The sequence below is a fragment of the Camarhynchus parvulus genome, chromosome 1A (assembly GCF_901933205.1).
Source record: "Camarhynchus parvulus chromosome 1A, STF_HiC, whole genome shotgun sequence".
Taxonomy (NCBI): domain Eukaryota; kingdom Metazoa; phylum Chordata; class Aves; order Passeriformes; family Thraupidae; genus Camarhynchus; species Camarhynchus parvulus.
In genome coordinates, this window is record NC_044586.1 from 68,846,159 (window position 1) to 68,868,377 (window position 22,219).

Here is a 22,219-nt window from a genome sequence, read left to right on the forward strand (position 1 = left end):
CTGCAGCTATTTTATCACCTCACTAATGTCCCTGACAACATTCACTTGGTGGGAGTGAATGGATGGGAATCCATTTGGAGGAGTAAATTAAAATACCTTAAAAAATGCCTTTAATAATAGCTCCAGAACTCAGCGGGACCAGAGAAGGGAGAGATACAAAAGGCCAATTAAATTATCCCCTCCATCTCCCTGCCAAGGCGCTGATATTCCTGATTATGCTGGGGCTGCTGGATCGTTCCAGGAGGATTTTGGTGTCTCGAGTCAGGGAATGATGTCAGGGCTGGAAGTTGGGGCTGTCACAAACTTCCCATCCCTGTGCCCAACCAAATTTTCCCTTCCCTGCTCCTCTGCGCTGCACATAAAATGGGAAGAAATGAAAAGAAAATTCTTGTCCAAGTGACAATTTTCCTATTCCCTGCTTTTTAAGTTTGTAGCAAAGCTGGGTTAGGAGCCAGCTTGGGATCAGGGATTTATTGGTTCGGAGATTATCTCCAAGGCATCTCCTCACGTGGATGCTTCCAGTCCAGCTGGGGTTTTTGGGGGTATTGCTACCAACTTGGCAGGGAATTCTTGGATTGTGCAGCCCTGGCACAGCTGCCCAGGGAAGTGATGGAGTCCCCATCCCTGGAAGGGTTCAAAAACCACGTGGAGGTTCAAAAACCACCTTCCATCTCCCTGCCAAGGCACTGATATTCCTGATTATGCTGGGGCTGCTGGATCGTTCCAGGAGGATTTTGGTGTCTCGAGTCAGGGAATGATGTCAGGGCTGGAAGTTGGGGCTGTCACAAACTTCCCATCCCTGTGCCCAACCAAATTTTCCCTTCCCTGCTCCTCTGCGCTGCACATAAAATGGGAAGAAATGAAAAGAAAATTCTTGTCCAAGTGACAATTTTCCTATTCCCTGCTTTTTAAGTTTGTAGCAAAGCTGGGTTAGGAGCCAGCTTGGGATCAGGGATTTATTGGTTCGGAGATTATCTCCAAGGCATCTCCTCACGTGGATGCTTCCAGTCCAGCTGGGGTTTTTGGGGGTATTGCTACCAACTTGGCAGGGAATTCTTGGATTGTGCAGCCCTGGCACAGCTGCCCAGGGCAGTGATGGAGTCCCCATCCCTGGAAGGGTTCAAAAACCACGTGGAGGTGACACTTGGGGACGTGGTTTGGTGGTGGCCATGGCTGGTGGCTGGACTCAGTGATTGATCTGAGAGGTCTTTTCCAACCTTAACCTTGATCCTGCTGAGATCCAGCCCCTTTTTGGGATGCTGGGAAGCTCCTGGGTGCTGGCTGAGGGTGGATGTGCTGAGAATTCCCATTTTGTGGGGAATTCAGGAGATTTGGACAGTTCTGGCGTGTTTGGGGGGGACAATTTGACTTTGCTGGTGCTGGAGAATAAAATGCCACCACTTTTAGATATCCCAGGGTCAGAGCTCCTGGGATGGGGCTTTTTGTTGAATTGGGGTTTTCCAGCATAACTTGGGCGTGGAATTTGAGTTCAAAATGGAATTTTGAGTTCAAAGTGGAATTCCTGTGGAATTTGAGTTCAAAATCAGAATAAATCCACCAGATCTGCCAGCAAACTTCACCCAGTGACGTCTCCACCCTCGTGGCATCCTCCCCTCTCTGTGCTTTAACAGGGTCTGATTTATTCTGCATTTACTGGGTTTGTGCAGAGCTGGCCCCACAAAATATTAACTTTGTGTCCCAAATATTGAATAGAGTGCTTAGAGGAGGGAAACTCTTCTGCATGGCCACAGCAATGAGCAGATTGCAGATTTTATGGTTCATGTTCTTTTTTTTTTTTAAACAAATGTACATTTTGCTCTTCATCAATATTCCAGTTCAGTGGAGCAAAGCTTTCCTGGATCACACAGTGCCAGGTAAATAAGATTTAGCCAAGACCTTGTTTGTGCACTCATTTGGCACCTGCAGCATCACATTTAAAGCAGGGAGAGAATTCCAGCAGATCCTGGGCTCACATCCATGGGGTGAATTCACTCAGAACCTCTCAGCATAAATCCCATAAAAATTAAAATATCACCTGCATTGAAAAAAGAAGAAAATCCCTTGGAGTTAAGAGGGGAAGCAAAGTTGTAGTAGGGTGTAGTATAACCACAGGAATGGGCAAAAAACTGATACTGGAATTATGGATTTTCCTGGAAAAAGGCTGGGAGAGGACAGCAGCCTGTCAGGTTGGAGACTGCAAAGAGAGATTTTGCTGCTAAACACGGGTTTGAATGGAATTGATGCATTCTAACAACTCCAGCCCTTTGGAAAACCTGGATGTGCCAGCAAGAAAAGTGGGAAAATGTTATCAGTCCATGTGGGATAACCACTGATCAGTGGAAGAGGGAATTTAGACTCTCCTTTTCCCCCCGTTAGCTAAAAAAAATTAAATTAGTCGGGTTTACTCCTCTATTTTATTGTTTTATTCTTTTATTGGTTGGCTCCCTGATGGATCCAACTCTTCCATTCCCACCCCATGGCCCAGGGTTATTTTGGAGCCACCAAAGAGCATCAAACAGCCCATTTATCCCAAAATTCCAGGCAAACTGGCTCCCTAACTCCTGCTTTTCAGGTTTCAGTGATTCCCATCTCTGACTCTGCTCATTTAGTCAGAGTTCTTCCATTTTTGGGGAGAAATTTGGGCAAAAAGGTCCAGTTTTTATCTCCCTTTCCCACTGCCCTCCAAGGCACTGACAGCACTTGGTATTTATTAGCACTTGATATTTATTAGCACTTGATATTTATTAGATATTTAATTATTACATACCTGGGCAGGTATTTAAGTTTAAAGAATTTTTGTCCCTTGGGAATGGTCCCAAATCCAGAGCTGTGGCTCAGCTTTGAAAACTTTCTCCTGTCCTGCTTTAATTACAGCCGGGCTCTGCTTGGTGCTTAAAAATCACGGGGGATCAGCTAAACTCCAGCTTAAAAATGAGATCAGGCTTTATTAATTCTTATTCTTTATTAATTCTTCTCCTTTAAGGCAGCCCTCATCTGGTGCCTTCTTCTGCCAAGGCATCTCGAGGAGATATTTTGTGTTGGGCAATAATCAAGGAAAAATGGACAACTTTTCCAGTGCCAAGGTCTCTCCCTCCATCTGCTGTGTTTTGGTGAAGGCATTTCTGAGCAGGATATTCCCATCTTTTGTCTGCTTTCCCCAGGGAATGGAGGTTCTCCCTCCCAAGGCATGGGGAAAGCTGTGATTTCTGCAAAAAAATTTTTAAAAATAAAAATAAATCAAAGGGGAAGATTGTACCTCTAATCCAAGTGCTCCTCACCAGCGAGCTAGAAAATAAAATTAAGCACTTTTTTCCCATCGCTGGAAAAACCCCAGGCCAGGTTGGATGGGGCTTGGAATAACCTGGGATAGTGGGAAGGGGGGCGCTGGGTGGACTTCAGGGCCTCCTCCAGCCCCAGTTGTTCTCTGGCTCTATGCAAAGCTGAAAGTTTTGGACGTTTGAGTTGTTGGTTTGAATTTCTTCGTATTGATGCCTCATTGAAAATCACCTTTATTGTCGTGAAATTGTGTTTTTAAGGAACCCTTAAAACCAAACCCCCAGCTGTGTCATTTTGCCTTCAGGGCTCGGTTTCTCCAGTCACTTTTAACCCTCTTCACTGGGGTCGCACAGGGCAGTAACCCCAAAGGAATGGCTGGAATGCTGAAATCCCAAAGGAATTGCCAGAATTCTGAAATCCCAAAGGAGTGGCTGGATTAATATCTCCAGAGTATATATTGAATTTATTGTATATTTGGATTATATCTATTATATATATATTCCAATATACTGGGATTTTATATATATATATATATATATAAAAATATATTTGGATTATATATCTATTATATATATATATTCCAATATATTGGGATTTTATAATATATATATATTAATATATTGGGATTATATATATATTGGGATTTTATATATATTTTTGGATTATATATCTATTGGATTTTATAATATATATGTATTAATATATTGGGGTTATATATTGGGATTATATATATATATTAATATATTGGGATTATATATTTTATATATATATAAATATATTTGGATTACATATATATATATTGGGATTTTATATATATATATTTGCATTATATATCTATTATATATATATTCCAATATATTGGGATTTTATAATATATATATGAATATATTGACATTTTTATATATATATATATATATATATATATATATATATATATATATATATATATATATATATATATGTTATATCTATATTGGGATTTATATATATATAGGGATTATATATCTATTTATTCCAATATATTGGGATTATATATATATGAATATATATTATGATATCCATATTATATATTCCATTATATATGGAATATGTAAATTCCATTCATTGCTAGAATAATATCTGCTTGTTGTGTGCCACCCCACAGTCAGAGCAGGAATTCTGGAGCTGCTTTACATCACCTGGAGCTGCAGCCCAGCCGGGAATAAGGAGCAAATCAAGGGCTAATGGGAAATGTTTGCAAATCCCATAAAGACAAACCCCACGGTGTCAATAACCAGCGGTGCCCTCTGTTTGATCCTCATCCCCACCACAACTGAGGGACAGGAGGGCATCAGGAGGAATTTCTTTTTATTTTTAGCAGCCCCCAGCCCCTTTGAAAAGCTTGCTGGAGGAGTAATGAAGCATCCCCTGGGTGGTGTTGGGATTCAGGTGTGAGGGGCTGGATATTGTTCCCGGGATGAGTTTCCTTGTTAGTGTGGGTTTTTTTATTTTAAAGGCTCCATTGAAGTGCCTGGCCATAAATTAATCTTTGATCACATCCATTCGCTGTTAACGAGTCCAGAAGGGGCAGAGGCGCCGGGGTGGTGGCTCTGGGATCGTGTGTGAGCTGCCTTTCATTTTGGGGACGTTCAGAAGCTCCAGGGCTGGCCCAGCTAACGAATCCAGCTGTCCCAAAAGCCTCCTGAGACCGTGTGTCCCCAGGGACACCTGCAGAGGTGGCAGCAGGGCTTTGGGGAAGGTTAAGATGTCTCAGGAAAATGGCCATTACGTACCTGGCAGTGGCTTCTTTCATATGGTAATTCCCTTTCTTCTCCCTTTTATTGCTTTATTTTTTTTTTAATCATTCAAGTAGCTTTGTGTTCCCTTTAAATCAGGAGGGTTTATTTTAAATCCACATACCGGCAGGAGCTTTGCTGGAATTTTAATGCTGTGGAGGAAAATAAGTGGGAAAAGCTCCATAAAAACCACAATACTTTCTGTTTTAGCACCCACTTGTGGGGTTTTACGTTGTTGGGTTTTTTTTTCCAAATGCTGAGTTAGGAAAACAAATTGAAATGAGCTGGATCCAGGGCAGGTTTGGTTCCTCCTCGTGTGGTTTTGTGTCCAGCCCAGGAGGGCTCACAGGAGGATCCCTGGCAGGACAGATCCTGCTCCTGGGAAGCTGCAGGACATCAGCTGATACCATGGATCTGCTGGAAACCCCACCCAGGGTGGGAAAAGGAAAAATCTGATTATCCACACAGAAAAGGAAAGGAATTGCTTTTGTCTTCTGTGTTGCTACATGAGCTAGGGAGGATTTTCTTCTCTTTTATTCCTGAGGGATCAATGGTGACTTTATTTCCTCAGCACATTTCTCAGCCCATCCTGGGCTTGGCTTTAATCTCAAACAACATCAGGCTCTGCTCAGGTGAAATCCCACCTGCAGAGCTGCCCCAGCCCTGGGGAAGGACCTGGAGCAAACTTAGAGGAATCCTGGAGCTGCTCCAGGGCTGGGAATGTTCCCCTGGAGAGGGAAGGCTCCAGGGAGAGCTTCCAGCACATTGCAGGGCCTGCAGGGGCTCCAGGAGAGCTGCAGAGGGACTGGGGCCAAGGCCTGCAGGGACAGCACCCAGGGAATGGCTCCCACTGCCAGAGGGCAGGCATGGATGGCATCTTGGCAGAGGAATTCCTGGCTGGGCTGGGATTGCCAGCAGCTGGGGCGCCCGCCCCTCAATGCCAAGGTTGGACACTAGGTGTTGGTAGGTGGTCCCTCCCCACCCAAACTGCTCTGCAATTCTGGGATCAAGGAGGCTCAGAATCCATCCCGAGGGATTTTTATGGAAGTGGGGATGGAAAAGGGAAGGGAGACCCTTCCTGGAGTCCTGAGATTCCCAGTGAAGCCCCCAGATCCCAAAATTCCATCCTAGAGAGGAGTCGGGGTGGGGATGGATCCAATCCGAGGCTAGGAGAGCTGGGAATGGAGGGAATTCCCTGGGAGAGGGAGACTGGGGTGGGATTTTGGGAAGGGATTCCCAGAGCAGCTGGGGCTGCCCCTGATCCCTGGGATGCCCAAGGCCAGGCTGGACACTGGGGCTGGAGCAGCCTGGGATGGTGGGAGGTGTCCCTGCCATGGCAGGGGTGGCACTGGATGAACTTTATTCTCCAGGTGCAGTTGGGAGCCAAGAACATCCCAGGAACAGCACAGGCAGTGTCTGAGCCCTCAGGGAACTCCCATCCCAAGGATTTGGGAGAGTTCCCAAGGAGGATGAGGCTGGAAGGGGCTTTTTAACCAAGTCGGGGACAGGGAGCAGAGCAGGATCAATTCCGGTCCCTCAGGGGCTGCTCTGGAGGAGCAGGATCAGGGATCAGGGCGATGCTGCCGTGCATTAATTGGGAATTCAGAGCAGAGGTGGAATTTGAGCTGGTGGGGCTGTGGCAGAGGTGGCCACGTGGGGGTGGATGAGGTTGTGCTGTGAGTCACCAACTCCATCCTGATGAACACAGGGGAAGGGGAGCTCTTTCCAAATCCTTGGGATCCTCCCATGTAATTTGAGTCCAGATTTTCTCAAACCAACCAGGGTTCCCAAATGCTTCAGTATCTTCCTTTGCTGCAGTTCAGGAATAACACTTCACTCCACTGAGACCATTGATAATGGTCTATAGTTTATAATTCAATTTTTGTCAACCTGGGACTGCCATGACCTCCCCTCTGTCTTGTTTGCAGCAGCAAAATCAAACAGAGTGGGCAAAATAAATACAAACTGTGCCAAGTCACCTCAGAAATCCCAGAATTCCTATGGAGCTGTTGAAATCTTGGACATTTTTGGATATATGGTCCCTCCTGCAGGCTGGAGGAAACCAAACCTGCTCAATTGGGGGTTTTAGTGTTGCTCTGGGCTCTGTTTGGGGTGGCAAGGTGGGGATTGATCAAAGGTTGGGCTGGATGGTCTGGGAGATGTCTTCCAACCTCAGTAATTCCAGGATCTGTTGGATGTGGAGCAGCACTTTGGGCTGTGTGCACCTCTAAAGATCACATTTGTGCCTTTTGAGGTTGAACCTAATGAAGGAAAGACTTGGTGAACTGCAGGGTGCGGAGGATTGGGAATGGGACATCATGCCATGATCAATGTGATTGAGTGAAGCCAAATTTATTATCCCTAAAAGGGCTATATTTATAATAATTTTCTACTGTTTATGCATCTCTAGCTAATACATGATTGGTTAATCCTAGCTGTTCCTATGTCTAAAATAAAATGCTGATTGGATTTTTTAATTTTTCACGCGTCTTGCTGTGGTCATCTGGCCCATCCGTGGCTTCTCTTTTTTCTCACTTTCTCAGGCTTGCTGACAAACTTGCTGAGTCCTGATTACTCTTCTTCTTGTATCTCTTTCAAGGATATACCGACCCCATTTCTGAATGTGTCCATTATCCATTGTTTGTGATCGTATCCATTATCCATGATTACCAGCAGGCTGGATTGTGCATCGGCTGAATGTGGCCATTGTCCTGCAAAAACTCCTCAACCTGCAAAAAATCCTCGACAGTGAACTTCAGGAAGTGTCTCAGAAACCCCAATTTCCAGAGTTAAACCACCTTCCACCTATTTCCTTCCCCTCATTTGTTCAGCCTTGCCAGAGCCCCTGGCAGAGCATCAGCTGCACGTTTGTGACGGCAATTATCAAAGCTGCACCTTTGTGACAACAATTAGCAAAGCAGGAGAGGGCCGAGGTAAAGATTCTCCAATCTGCTGCTCACAGCTGGGCTTTTGTCCCCTCCCCAGAGCACGGTGATCGTGGAGAAGACGGTGCAGGACCTGATGGAGCTGATGCACGACCTGAGCGCCTACTCGGACCAGTTCCTCCACATGGTGTGTGTGAAGCTGCAGGAGTACAAGGACACCTGCACCCTGGCCTACAGGTACAGCCCCGGGGGGATTGCTGCTGTCAGCAAAATTAATCCACTAACACCAGAGGTTTATGTCCAAAAAGGAGACAGAGGAATCTTTTCCTACTTAAAATTTTAAATTTTTTTTTAATCTATAATTTATATGTATAATATAATATATTATAATATAGTATAAATAATATATAGTATATTAATTATAATATTTATATAAAATAATTATAATAAATAGTATTATAATAATATAATTAATATATTTATATATAAATATATTATATATTATATATATGATATATAAGAATATTATATATGTATATAATAATGTATATATAAAATGATATAGAAGTATAATTATAATAAAATATATATATATATATATAAATATATATATGTATATATAGATATATATTAGTTTCTATTTATATATATTTATATAAATTATATATTTATATAATTTATATGTATAATATAATACTATTATAATATAGTATAACGTATAATATATAGTATATGTATAATATAATACTATTATAATATATATCTTTATATAAAAGATAGATTTATAATAGAATAGTATTATATTATACATATAATATATACATATACTATATATAGATATATAGATATCTATATAGTATATATAGTATATGTATATATATATATATATAGTATATATATAAAATATACATATATATATAGATATATATTGTTTATAATATATATTTATATAAATTTATATATTATATGTATATAATATTATATATAGTATATTAATATAGTATTGTATATATTATATTATGATATATATTTTATATATAAATAATTTATAATAGAATAGTATTATATTATACATATATATATATACATATATCTATATTATAATAGTATTATACATATAAATTATATAAATTTAATTATATAAATATATAAATAGAAACTAATATATATCTATATATATAAATAAATAGATTATATTTATAATATATAAATAATATATAATATAAATGTATCCTATATTGTATATAATATGTAAATAATACATAATATATATATCTTTATATAAATAAATTATTTATATTTTTATATAGATATATGAATTATATTATGAATATATTCTATTATTATCTAATAAAGGGAGAGGCCATGGTGCATTCCCCTGGGATCTCTTCAATTTTTGAAGGATGCAGCCTCCTTCTTATCCCAATTTCCCAGCTGCATTTCCCTTCTCTCTTTCCCCATTTCTGAGGTTCTTGAGAGGTACAGACTTCCCAAAACGCCTGATACCAAAGATTCCCCTCTAATGTACAACCCTCCCTTTTCATTTTTAATTCTTATGGAATTTAGGGGTTTTTCTTCCCCATTGTTTCTTTCATCTCTCAATGTCCAATTTCATTTATCAGCAAACCTAAAGTTTATTTGTAAAAGCAAATATCTTTTCCCATTCATCAATCAGTGGAATCCTTCCCATAGTTTCTTTTATCTCCCAGCGCTGGTTTTATCCACCAGCAGACCCAGAGCTTGTTTGGAAAGACAAATCTGCTATTCCTCTCTCTTCTCCTTGGGCTTGGCTGTTGCCCTGGTTTGGAAAGCCAGGTGTCTGCTAAGGAAGGCAGGAGCCTCCCCTGAAATGGAAAATGTAAACTCTCTCCCTCTGAATTATTTTAATTTTGAAATTAAGGGGCTCTCAGGCAAAGATATGGGAGCAGGAATATCAGTTCTTTATTAGGGAAATACATGGGAATGGAAATAGTTTTCACTAGGAAAAGATTTGGGAGCAAGACCAGGAAAATTCTTTACTAGGAAAATTAAAATACAAATGCAATAGTAAAAAAAAGAGAACAACCCACTGTCAGAGCCAGAGCAGGAGCTGCCCCCTGTGTGTCAGGGGGTGGCACAGCCCCATCCCACGGGGGCTCAGCCCTCCTGCAGTGCCAGCTGTGCTGCTGCTGGAGCAGGGATCCTGCACAAGGGGGGAGTTTTCCTCTGCAGCTCCAGGGCTGCTGCAGATGGGCCTGGGCTCCCTCTGGCAATGCAGGGCAGCAGAAAGCTGCTCCTCTGGCAATGCAGTGGGCAAAGGCTGCTGTGCTGCTCCAGGCTCACATTGGATCCAGGTAGGAATGCTTGGCTCCTCCCCTGGGCGCAGCATCTCCCCATGGGATGCTGGAATTGGATCAGCCCTGCAGGGACACTCAGTGGCCATGGACAGCAGAGATCTCCTGGAGGGAGGGTTGGCTGTGGCAGAGATAAAGAAAAAACTGCCCCATGAACAGAGGTAACTGCTCCACAGATAGGAACAGAATACACACCTCCATTTCCAGCCTAACACAGCTGATCTGCCAGCTGTGGTCAGGAGCTGCCTCTTGAATTGTCTCTGCCAAGATGGTCAAGGGTGTTTCCCTCTAGGGATAAAAAAACTGGAATAATGGTCAGTGGAATTATGGGGAGTTGTGGTTTCCCAGTTGATTTATCCAGATCACAGAGTGGTTTAGGGTCTTGAGATGTGGGTGGCAATGGTGGTAGAGCTGAGAAATTACTCCAGTTCTTCCCTCCAGGCAGGATGAGACCTTGCAGGGCCTGCAGGGGCTCCAGGAGAGCTGCAGAGGGACTGGGGCCAAGGCCTGCAGGGACAGCACCCAGGGAATGGCTCCCACTGCCAGAGGGCAGGCATGGATGGCATCTTGGCAATGAGGAATTCCTGGCTGGGCTGGGATTGCCAGAGCAGCTGGGGCTGCCCCTGCATCCCGGCAATGGCCAAGGCCAGGCTGGGCACTGGGGCTGGAGCAGCCTGGGATGGTGGGAGGTGTCCCTGCCATGGCAGGGGTGGCACTGGATGGTCACTTCCAACCCAAACCATTCCATAATTCCATTATTAAATGTGACCTCAAGTTGGCCACTGAGAGTCTAAAGTGTCCTCTTTAAAAATAAATGGCTGAATGTGCCTTTTGCTCTCTGGTAAAGCAATTCAGATTCTTCATTTGAACATTTGCAAAGAATTCAGCTTTATTTGAATTAATTCTATTGAGATTTGGGTATTCAGGACTCATGGCAATTTAGCAATTTCAGGATGAGAGGAAATGGTCGTGAGTTGCACCAGGAGAGATTTAGATTGGAAATTATGAAAAGTTTCTTCCCTGAAACGTTGGTCAGGCATTGGAAGGAGCTGCCCAGGGGTGGAGTCCCTGTCCCTGAGGGGATTTAAAGCCCTGTGGATGTGGCACCTGGGGACATGGGTGACCGTGGCAGTGCTGGGAATGGTTGGATTCAATCCTAGAGGTCTTTTCCAACCTAAATGATTCCGTGATCTTAGAAATCAGTAACCGCAGGAATCCACACACTGGGTTTGGTGAAAGTTTCCCAAAATAATTCTGTAAACTGACAGGGAGTCACCAAATGCTCTGTCTTTGTCCCACTGGCATTTTGGGATGATCCATCCCTAACATTCCCCAGCCAAAGCATGGAAGATCAAGGCACCCACTGGCCATGGACGTGTTTGGGTTAAACCATTCAAATAAACCATTAATTTATCAGAGATTTCCTGGGTGAATATCAATAAATAACTTCTAAGGACACCCCAGTTATCCATCTGTAAAATGGCCCTCCTGGACAGGGAAACCAGGATCGTGTCTCATCCCACGGGGATAAATAATTCCATTAAAAAACCACCACAAGATGCAGCTGGAATAGCTGCTCTACATCATCCCCTCCATGGCTTTTGAGCCTGAAAAAGCCCTTGTGCTTCCTGACCAAGAAATTACTTCCCATTGCCTGATTTTATTCAGGGAAAACTTCATCCGGCAGACAGGCTCATCATCATCATCATCATCATCATCATCATCATCATTATTATTGACAATAGCATTGAGCAGAGGCTAAACTTTCCCTGAACACCCCCCTAAATCGGGTACTGCTCGTGTGCCATTGTCCAAAATACTCCTTTTCTCCCCCAAAACTTCCCTGCCTGGAGCCAGACAATGGATTTGATTTGTTTGGCTTGAACTCGCCTCCTTCCATCCTTCCTTCCTTCCTTTGCCATTCCTGGCTTTGGCACCTGCTGAGGGCTAATTAGGACAACGCTAATTTGGCCATCTCCTGATTGCAGCGAGAGGGAAAAAACAGGAAACGTTCTGGTTTTGCTGCTGGTAAAGGACTGAAATAGAATCCCGGATCCATCCCCGGGAGCGCAGAGGAGCGGAGCATTCCCGCCTCCATCCGTGGGGATGTTGTGCCCTCTGCAGGGATCTGGGCTCCACACAGCCCTGCCCTCCGCTCCAGGGCTTTCCCTGGGCTGCTGGGATGGGTAAATCCTGCTGGTGGCTGAACCCAGGACATCCCTCTGGCAGTCCTGGATTGCCCAAACCCCTGCCAGGGGGCTCAGAGACCCTGGCACAGAGCCCAAGACCCCTGTGACTTTGATTTTGACCCATGGAAAAAATTACCAACCTTGTATGAGGATCTGCAACCCACGAAAGTCTAAGTAGAATAATAATTAGTTTGTCACGGGGTGAAAAATAGATTTTTGGGGATTTTAGGGTGGGGGTTCAGGAGGCAAGATGGAGGAATCTGGGCGTGTCCAGTCTTTCTCCTTCTTCTTCTTGGCCTCCATCTCCTGCTGTGATGGTGGCACTTTTGGTTTAGAGTAGAAACTCATTGTCTAACATAGGTGATGGGTATTGGGAAGTTATGGTAAATATTGTACACGTTGTTTTTAGTATAAAAAGATAACACCACCCCAGGGGCAGGCAGTGTGCCTCTGTCTGACCTGCTGAGCAAACCTTGGCTGGACAGGAGAAAGAATTTTATAGATAAGGAACAATAAACAACCTTGAGAACGAGAAATGAAGAGCCCTGACTCCTTCTTTGAGTGCTGGGCTGGGAAAAGAGACTTTCTAACACACCTCGGGGTCACTATGAGGAGCAGAAATCCCGAGAGTGGTGGAGTCGGGATCATTTACAGCTCCTTAAAATCAGGATCAACTCCTGGGAGCTGGGAGTCGATCCCATCCAGCAAAGCTGCTCTTGGGATGGCAAAGAGTGAGAATTTGGGAAGGCAGAGAGGTGTTTTTGTGGGATTTGTTCCTTCAGGGGGAATGTGAGCAAATGTGGGTGAAGAAGCATCCGAAGGGAGGCTCCTCCAGGCAGAATTTGATCCAGAGTTCTCTGCAGGAACAGCTCGGGAAGGACGTCAGCACTGGGAAATGCACAGCTGAGATTGTTCACGTCTGAGCTCCGTTTGGCTCGTGTTTTCCAGGGATTTAAAAAGAAAAACATCAAACCTAAGGGGGCTGGATGGGATTGGACACTCCTATAAATAGCAGCTCTCGTGTGCTAATTGCTGACGAATTTTGCAAGTTCAGCGTAGGTGAGGTGCCTCCTGCAAATCGCATTTCTGTCCAAAATTCCAATTCCAGTTTGCCGCCCAAACTGTTTACAAACGTCAGCTCTGATTTCTGACTAATTGGTGAGGAGCTGGGGCTGAAGATGCAAATAAAATGGGAGATGGAGCCCCCAAACCTCCTGCCGTGCTGGCAGCACTTCCCAGGCGTGTCCAACCCCCGTCTCCAGCAGATTTCCAGGAGAGCAGCTCAACTCCAGAGTGAAAAACCATTTGGTGTTAAAAACCTGAGTACAAAACCATTTTTGTGGGATTTTTGGAGATACTGAAAGGAGAAACCTGCCCAGTTCACAGCTGCTGCCCTGAACATGAGCCCTTCTTTTTAATCCTCTGCCAACACCCTTCTCTGACAAAATTTGCTGCCTCAAATGCAAAAGTTAATCTCTTTCCGTGTTTTTCTGCATAAATTTGCCAGTATTATTCATGTCCACATTGAAGTTGAACGTTTTTATTTGGTTGTCCACTCTAAGCTCTGTCTTGTGTGTCCACCCCCTTCTTCCTCATCTTCATCCTCACCTTGTTCATTTTGGGACCTCTCTGAAGGCTCTGAGTAAAGGAATCCCCCACCCAAATGAGTCTTTTTAGGCTGAAAAAGAGATGGGCATCACCAAAATGTGGTTCTGAGAGTGTAAAAAGTGATTAAATCCTTCGTAAGTGCTCACCTCCCTCTTTGGAGGCAGCTTGACCAACCTCCTTTGGCTGAGCTCTCTCAGCTAAATTTGGGGGGAAGAAATGGGAAATAACCATGCTTGGATCACTCAAAATGGTGAAGAAAAGAAACCCCTCCTGCTTTCCAGCCAGGCAAAGTAAATCTAAGCCCCTTTTTTGTTGAGAAAGAGCAGATTCATTCAGCCAAAATGGGGCAGCCAAGCAGGAATTTTTGATTCCCCAGGAAATGCTTTTACCACTCATTTTGCTGCTTCTTGGTGGCATCTTCCACTCCTTCCATAAAATTTGTGGTTTAAGTTGCCTTTTTGACTATTTTTTGGGGCAGGGGTGTCTCCTCAGGCTGTGAGTGCCTGGCTCAGCTGCTGTTTAACCCTTGGTAGCATAAAACATCACCTTGGCCGTGGGAAGAGGGAAAAATCATCCAAAATCCCACCTGGCACAAGGCAGAGGAGCCCAATTAGCCCCTGTGGCTTCCAGATGTTTCCTGCTGGAAAGCCAAGGGCCCCAGCTGTGTCCAGGAATATTCCCATATTATTTCCCATAAGATAAATGGTTCCTCTGAGTGCAGGATTAGTACCTGGGAAGGTGTGACACACACCAGGATTTTGGCCACGGCATCAGGGCTGTCTGTCCCTCACCAGCAGGCTGGGAATGGGAAAGATTTTGGGAAAGACGTATCCAGGATAGCTGTTCCAGACTGATATTCCATATTTTATGGTGTCTGCTCCACAATAAAAGGGTTTTTTTCCATAATTTTCCCACCCTCTGTCCTCTGGGGAGGATGGAGCAGCTTGGTGGGCACCTGGATCCAGCCAGGGCCAGCTCCCTATGGCAGCAGCAGGAAAATCATGGAGGAGTTTGGGATTAGGGGAGTGGGGCTGGAAAGGAAGAGTTTTGAGCTGTACTAAGAGGTGTCCTGGGATAATTCACTCAAGGACACAAATTGAAGGTACAGAGGGGGAACCCTGGCTGAGAAGCTGGGAAGAAAATGTGGGAAAGAGGAGTTGGGAAAAGCTGGGTGTCCAACGGGGATTGGGGATGTTCCACCCTCTTCAGCATCTTCCCGATGAGGGGGTGCTTGGGGTAAAACCAACAGCAGTAAAAATCAGGAGGTGTTGGAGCCCTGGGAAGGAGTGGGGGTGTAATTCCAGGGGATCCAGGCAGTGCTGGGGCTGTTCCATGGATTACTTTGGAGCTCCCTGGTCTCAGTGGATCCATGGATCTTGTCCAGAGAGGGCTCCCCTGGATCCCTGCAATGTCCAAGGGAAGGTTGGACAGGGCTGGAGCAGCCTGGGACAGTGGGAGGTGTCCCTGCCATGGCGGGGGTGGATCTGGAGGGGATTTAAGGTCCCTTCCCACCCAAACCATTCCAGGATTCCATGGACCCATGGGCACCACCAAAAGGTGGGGAAAGCAGGAATCGGGGATCAGGCTCTTGGAAAACTCTGACCCTGGAAAAACAAGGACAGCAGGCTGAGTTTGCAGCTTGTCAGAGTATCCCATCCTCCTCCCCATCTCCTCCCAGCCCTGACTCCACAAACAATTAGGATTTTCAGGATAATAAGGATCATAAAACAGGGAGTGGCTCTGTGTAACTCATGGGTACCACTGAAAGGTGAGGAGAGCAGGAATTGGGGATCAGGCTCTTGGAAAACTCTGACCCTGGAAGAGGCTGAGTTTGCAGCCGTCAGAGCATCCCAACATCCTCCCCAGCACTGATTCCACAAACAATTATGATTTTGAGGACAATAAAACAGGGAGTGGCTCTGTGTAACTCATGGGCGCCACCAAAAGGTGAGGAGAGCAGGAATCCTGGATTAGGCTCTTGGAAAACTCTGACCCTGGAAGAGGCTGTTTGCAGCCGTCAGAGCATCCCAACATCCTCCCCATCTCCTCTCAGCACTGACTCCACAAACAATTGTGATTTTGAGGACAATAAAACAGAGAGTGGCTCTGTGTAACTCATGGGCACCACCAAAAGGTGAGGAAAGCAGGAATCGTGGATTAGGCTCTTGGAAAACTCTGACCCTGGAAAAACAAGGACAGCAGGCTGAGTTTGCAGCTTGTCAGAGCATCCCAGCATCTTCCCCAGCCCTGACTCCACAAACAATTGGGATTTTGAGGATAATAAGGATCGTTAAACAGAGAGTGGCTCTGTGTAACTCATGGGCGCCACCAAAAGGTGGGGAAAGCAGGAATCCTGGATTAGGCTCTTGGAAAACTCTGACCCTGGAAGAGGCTGAGTTTGCAGCCGTCAGAGCATCCCAACATCCTCCCCAGCACTGACTCCACAAACAATTATGATTTTGAGGACAATAAAACAGGGAGTGGCTCTGTGTAACTCATGGGTACCACTGAAAGCTGAGGAAAGCAGGAATTGGGGATTAGTCTCTTGGAAAACTCTGACCCTGGAAGAGGCTGAGTTTGCAGCCGTCAGAGCATCCCAACATCCTCCCCAGCCCTGACTCCACAAACAGCTGGGATTTTGAGGATAATAAGGATCATAAAGCAGAGAGTGGCTCTGTGTGACTCCATCAGGACCCTCCCAAAGATGCCCTGGAGTCCTGGGTGTCTGAGGGGCCACGATAAGGCTGGAAATAATTGAAGAGAGCAAACAGTGGACGTGGAGAGAGCCGAGCTGAGAGGGAAATAACGGGGAGTAATGGGATGAAATTGAGGAAAATAAAACACCAGCTCGGTATCAGGAGTTTCTTTATCCAAGAGTTGGATTTGTTCAAGTGTGAAATAGACTCCCAAGGGAAGGAGAGTATTACTGCAGTCATTTAAATGAGCAGAGGACAAAGCCCTGGCTGATGTGTTCCTGGAACAGTTGCCTTGCCTTGGCACAGCAATGCCCAGATATCATCAAACCCCCTTTTTCCATCTCACATGTCAGAGCTGCTGGTGGAGCTCTTTTATCCCCCCCTCAGTTTTCACCAGGGTGAAAAATAAAAGACCTTTTTTAAAATTATTTCTTTTTTTCCCCTGAGTGGAAAAACACCACCTCCCTCCCAGCAGCGGAAGGCCAAACAGGAATGCTGAGGTCTTGTGTGGCTGGAAACAAAACTCAGCCTTTTGTGTGCGACAGATTGAACGTGAAACTCAGAGGGAAGGAAAATTGGTTTGTAAGCGCATGTGACAAATTCGTTTTCGCAAATCCTGTGTGGTTCCTGAGCTGAGCTTGTTTTCCTGGTGGATGGGGAAAGGGTGGGATGAGAAATGAGCTGTTCTCCTCAGGATGGATCAGAGCTGGCTCCTGTCTCGCTGTTTTCCGTTGCAAAACGCAGATGCTCGGGGTGTTGTTGTTTTTATTTCTATTTATTCCCCGAATCACCCCCTGAATGCTGCTGGCACCTCAGCTCTGCCCCAGAATTCCAGTCTGGAGCTGGGAGAGATGGAATGGCTCTGCCAGGTCCCTGTCAGGGGGTGCTGGGGTGTGGGGGTGTCTCTGCTGGCTCATTCCAGCCTGGGAGAGCTGGGAATGTTCCCCTGGAGCAGGGAAGGCTCCAGGCAGAGCTTCCAGCACATTCCAGGCCTGCAGGGGCTCCAGGAGAGCTGCAGAGGGACTGGGGCCAAGGCCTGCAGGGACAGCACCCAGGGAATGGCTCCCAGTGCCAGAGGGCAGGCATGGATGGCATCTTGGCAATGAGGAATTCCTGGCTGGGCTGGGATTGCCAGAGCAGCTGGGGCTGCCCCTGCATCCCTGCAATGGCCAAGGCCAGGCTGGGCACTGGGACAGTGGGAGGTGTCCCTGCCCATGGATGGGGTGGAATTGAGAATCTTTAAGGTCCTGGAATGACTCCTCCGAATACAGCATCCCGTTTGTCTCCTGGAATTCCCAGTCAGGAATTCAGATCAGTTACCCTGCCAAAAACACGGAACAGGGGAATTCTTCCCCACTGGAACCCGCTGCAGTCCCTAACTCGGTTTCCCACATAGGATTTGGCTGGAATCTCCCTCAGGAGATGCTTTGGATGACTTGGGAAGAAGATGCTGGACCCTTCCTTGCTTCAGCCCTGGTCCCCAGGCCGGGGAGGGGAGGTGGTGTCTCCCATCCAGGTATCCTGGGCTGGTCCCACCTGGCACTGACCCCACCATGGGCAGAGGCTGCTGAGCTCCCCGGGGATTCCCGAGGGAAATGATCCATGGAGACACCAGTGCAGGGTGACCTCCTCCAGCTGGGTGCCAAACTGAATTCCCAGGCTTGCAGAATTTAGGAAAATGGCCCCCTTTTCCCTTAGAACGTGTCTCCAAGTCCATCAGGAGTTGTGTGTTTAGGGGAATTTCCCACCATGTCCACCCCCCTTGCTGTCCCCTCCATGTGTGCATCCTTTCCTCGCTGCTCAATCCCCATGTGTGTGATGTGGAATGTAATGAATGGCACAGAATTAAATGCAAATGTCCCTAAAAGCAGGACCTGCTCCTGCCTGAGGTGTTTGTGGCTGCTCTCCCTGCAGGACCATCGTGCAGTCGGATGAGAAGCTGGTGATCAGCGCCTCCTGGGCCAAGGACGATGATATCAGCAGGCTCCTGAAATCCCTGCCCAACTGGAGCAGCATGGCTCAGCCCAAGCAGCTGAGGCCCAAGAGAGAGGAGGAGGAGGATTTCATAAGGTAAAAAATGTGGGATGTGGTAAATGGTGGGACGTCAGAGCATCGGGGGTAGGACGGTCGGGATGGACGGAGATGAGAGATCTCTGAAGCCGGGTCATGGAATTTGGGGTTTATTGCACAGGGCCTGGGTGCAGGGCTCTGCTGGGATTTGGGGTTTATTGCACAGGGCCTGGGTGCAGGGCCCTGCTGGGATTTGGGGTTTATTGCACAGGGCCTGGGTGCAGGGCCCTGCTGGGATTTGGGGTTTATTGCACAGGGCCTGGGTGCAGGGCCCTGCTGGGATTTGGGGTTTATTGCACAGGGCCTGGGTGCAGGGCCCTGCTGGGATTTGGGGTTTATTGCACAGGGCCTGGGTGCAGGGCCCTGCTGGGATTTGGGGTTTATTGCACAGGGCCTGGGTGCAGGGCCCTGCTGGGATTTGGGGTTTATTGCACAGGGCCTGGGTGCAGGGCCCTGCTGGGATTTGGGGTTTATTGCACAGGGCCTGGGTGCAGGGCCCTGCTGGGATTTGGGGTTTATTGCACAGGGCCTGGGTGCAGGGCCCTGCTGGAGCTGCCAGGCACAGCTCAGAGCAGGCCCGAGAGAAGAGAGGGGCAGAGAGGATGAGAGGGTGAGAGAGTAAGGGAGTAAAAAAGGTAAGAGAGTAAAAGGGTAAGAGGAGTAAAAAGGGTAAGATGGTGAGGTTCCCCTTACAATACCATAAATCTTCTTCTGTGTTGAATATTCTCATTCTCACTAACCAATCCAGTACAAGATACAAATCCTACAGCATTTACATACAGCCTATAAGAATCATTACATTGCCATACTGTGTTACATTTTAAACCCTAAAAACTCCTCTTTGGGCCCCTTCTGCCAAGCTGTAGGGTCTGCTCTGACCCTGGGGCCTGTCTGCAAGCAGAGGGTGTTGTTCCATCAAAAGGGGATTTTACCTTCAGCGGCCACACCATTGTTTTCCAGTTGTTCAGTAACTGAGGGATCTCAAAGCTTGCTTTCATTTCCATCTCACTTATAGTTTCCATATTCTCAAAATCTTTTGCCAGACAATCACATTTATAAGGCTTTCCTGTTTCATCTCACCCAACAGTGGGAAGTTGGGAAAGGGTTTCCAGGAGAGCAGCAGCAAAAAGCAGGAACACATTTATGGTGTTTTCACAGCTGTCGTGTCCACAGGGGAATCATGGAATAATCATTTGGGAAATGGGAAAGGCTTTGGAGATCATCGAGTCCAACCATTCCCAGCCCTGCCAAGGCCACCACTGACCCTGTCCCCAAGTGCCACATCCACAGGGCTTTGAATCCCTCCAGGGATGGGGACTCCACTCCTGCCCTGGGTGGCCTTTTGGGAGAAGAAATCTTCCCAATATCCAAGCTAAGCTTTTCCTGGTGCAGTCTGTGCTCACTCTGCTGTTCACACAAAGCCATTTGGGAGCTGTCTTTGGGATCCAGCTCAGGGAAGTGCCTGGGACTGGGGAAGGAAAGGATTGTTTGGAATCCAGGCAAATCCTGGTGCTGCTGGTTGGTGCTGCTCTGGTCACCTACGTGGTGAAGGGAGCAGCATTTTCTGACCTAAAGGAGGGGCCAGCTGGTTGTACTGGGCAGGGATTCCCAAAATCTGTGCTGTCAAAGGAATCTTTAGTTCCCAAAATCTGTGCTGTCAAAGGAATCTTTAATTCCCAAAATCTGTCAAAGGAATCTTTAATTTGAGCCGTGACCTGGTGGAGTTTCCCCTCCATCCCAACTCCAGGGACTAACTCAGGGGAGCAAATGAAACATTCCAACATTCCCAGCAGGAATTCTTTTGGAGACAACTCCGCGTGCCCAAACCAGGTTGTTCCAACCTCTCATGCCAGTGGAAGCCTGCAAGGAGCAGATTCCCTTTCCCTGCATGCTGGGAATGGCTCAGCTCCTGTGAGATTCCAAAGGCTGCACATTCCCATCCCTATTCATCACTCCCTTGATTGGCACTTGGCTGTAGAAGTGGAGGAGGAGGAGGAGGAGGAGAAGCTGTTGAAAATAACAAGTCTAATTTGCCCAGATTGTCATTTTTGTCATTTTCCTCCTTCCCTGCCTGGAAGCCCCGTGACAGGGAGGCTGCAGCCTGGAGAGGGTGGGATTGGTGGGGTCACAGAAGGGTTTGCAGCTTGGGCAGGGATTTAAAACATCCCCAGGGGAGCAGGGGGAGCCTGCGGAGCCCTTGAGGTCTCTGTGTTGAATTTCATGGGTTCAGCCCTCACCTACTTTCATATTTAACCTTCATTTCCTCACCTGGGAAGCCCCTCCTGGCTCTCCCTGTGATTCCTGGTCCATCATTTTGGGATAGCAAAGCTCCAATGGGCTCTGCTGGCTGAGTGGAAATTCCTGGCCAGGCAAAAACAGATGGCTGATGCTGACAGAAGCAACTTTTTCATCCTAATGTGCGTTTTATTCCATTTCATTCCATTCTCCTGGCCATTCATTGGAGTATTTTGTGCGAGTGGATCAGAGGAGCTCCAATGGCAAGACTTTAAGTCGTGCACACTGAATTTCCTGGGAAAAGCTCCTGTGCTGTGGCTTTTTTCAGCCCAGGTTTAGGACAAAGATCTTTTCTGTTTGCACAGAGCATCATCTGCTGAGCCCCAGTTCATCCCAATTCCATGTGAACGCTCCTGTGGCATCAATTTAAATCACAATAATTGGTCTGGGCCAGATTTAGCCAATTGATGGCTTAGAAACTTCCTCCAGGATGGGTGGGTGGTGGTTGAATAGATCCCTCCTGAAAGCTTCAAAATAAAATTAATTGCTTGTCCAATTTTTTTGTCATCCTCTTCCCATTTAAGCAGCCTTTTCTCCTAATACAAAGGAGCATGATTTCAACAGATTTCTTCACTGCTGCTGCTGCTTCTTGCTCTTGGCACTGCTGATGAATTGGGAATAATTCTGCCTGGACAATGCAGAGGGAAGCAGCTCCTGTGGGTTGCTCGGTTAGCAGAGAATGAGAGCTCATTTCATTATCATTTAACCTCTAAGATATTTAAAATTTCAATATTTGTTGTTCATGGGCCCTAATTCTTGGCTAGCAGGGCAGGACTACACAACCCTTCCTGGAAAAGAAGGTTCAAGCCTGATGAAATTTGGGGAAATGTTCTTTTTTGGATGTGGAACTACTCAGCAGCATCCCTTTATGAATATTGGGAAATTAAACAAATCCTGAAAGTTCACCAGCAGCAAAAGAGATCCATGCCCAGCTTTCCTTCCCTCCCCAGCTTTCCTGTAACTCATTTGTTTAACTAAAAAGAATCCAAACAAAACAAAAATATTTGCAAAAAATAATCCTCAGCCTGTGGACAGAGATTGATTTTGTTGCCTTAGCCCCTCACTGTCTCCTGAGGGAGGAGATGTCAGAAG

At 46.1% G+C, this 22,219-nt stretch overlaps 1 protein-coding gene across 1 annotated transcript in view; it reads left to right on the plus strand.

Moving 5' to 3' along the window:
• Positions 1-22,219, plus strand: part of EXOC4 (exocyst complex component 4) — a 351,460-nt gene that overhangs the window by 275,766 nt on the left and 53,475 nt on the right. Inside the window, exons 12-13 of the mRNA XM_030959908.1 lie at positions 8,037-8,173; positions 18,677-18,832. Of these exons, the coding sequence (XP_030815768.1) occupies positions 8,037-8,173; positions 18,677-18,832 (293 nt within the window). The remainder of the gene's footprint in view (positions 1-8,036; positions 8,174-18,676; positions 18,833-22,219) is intronic.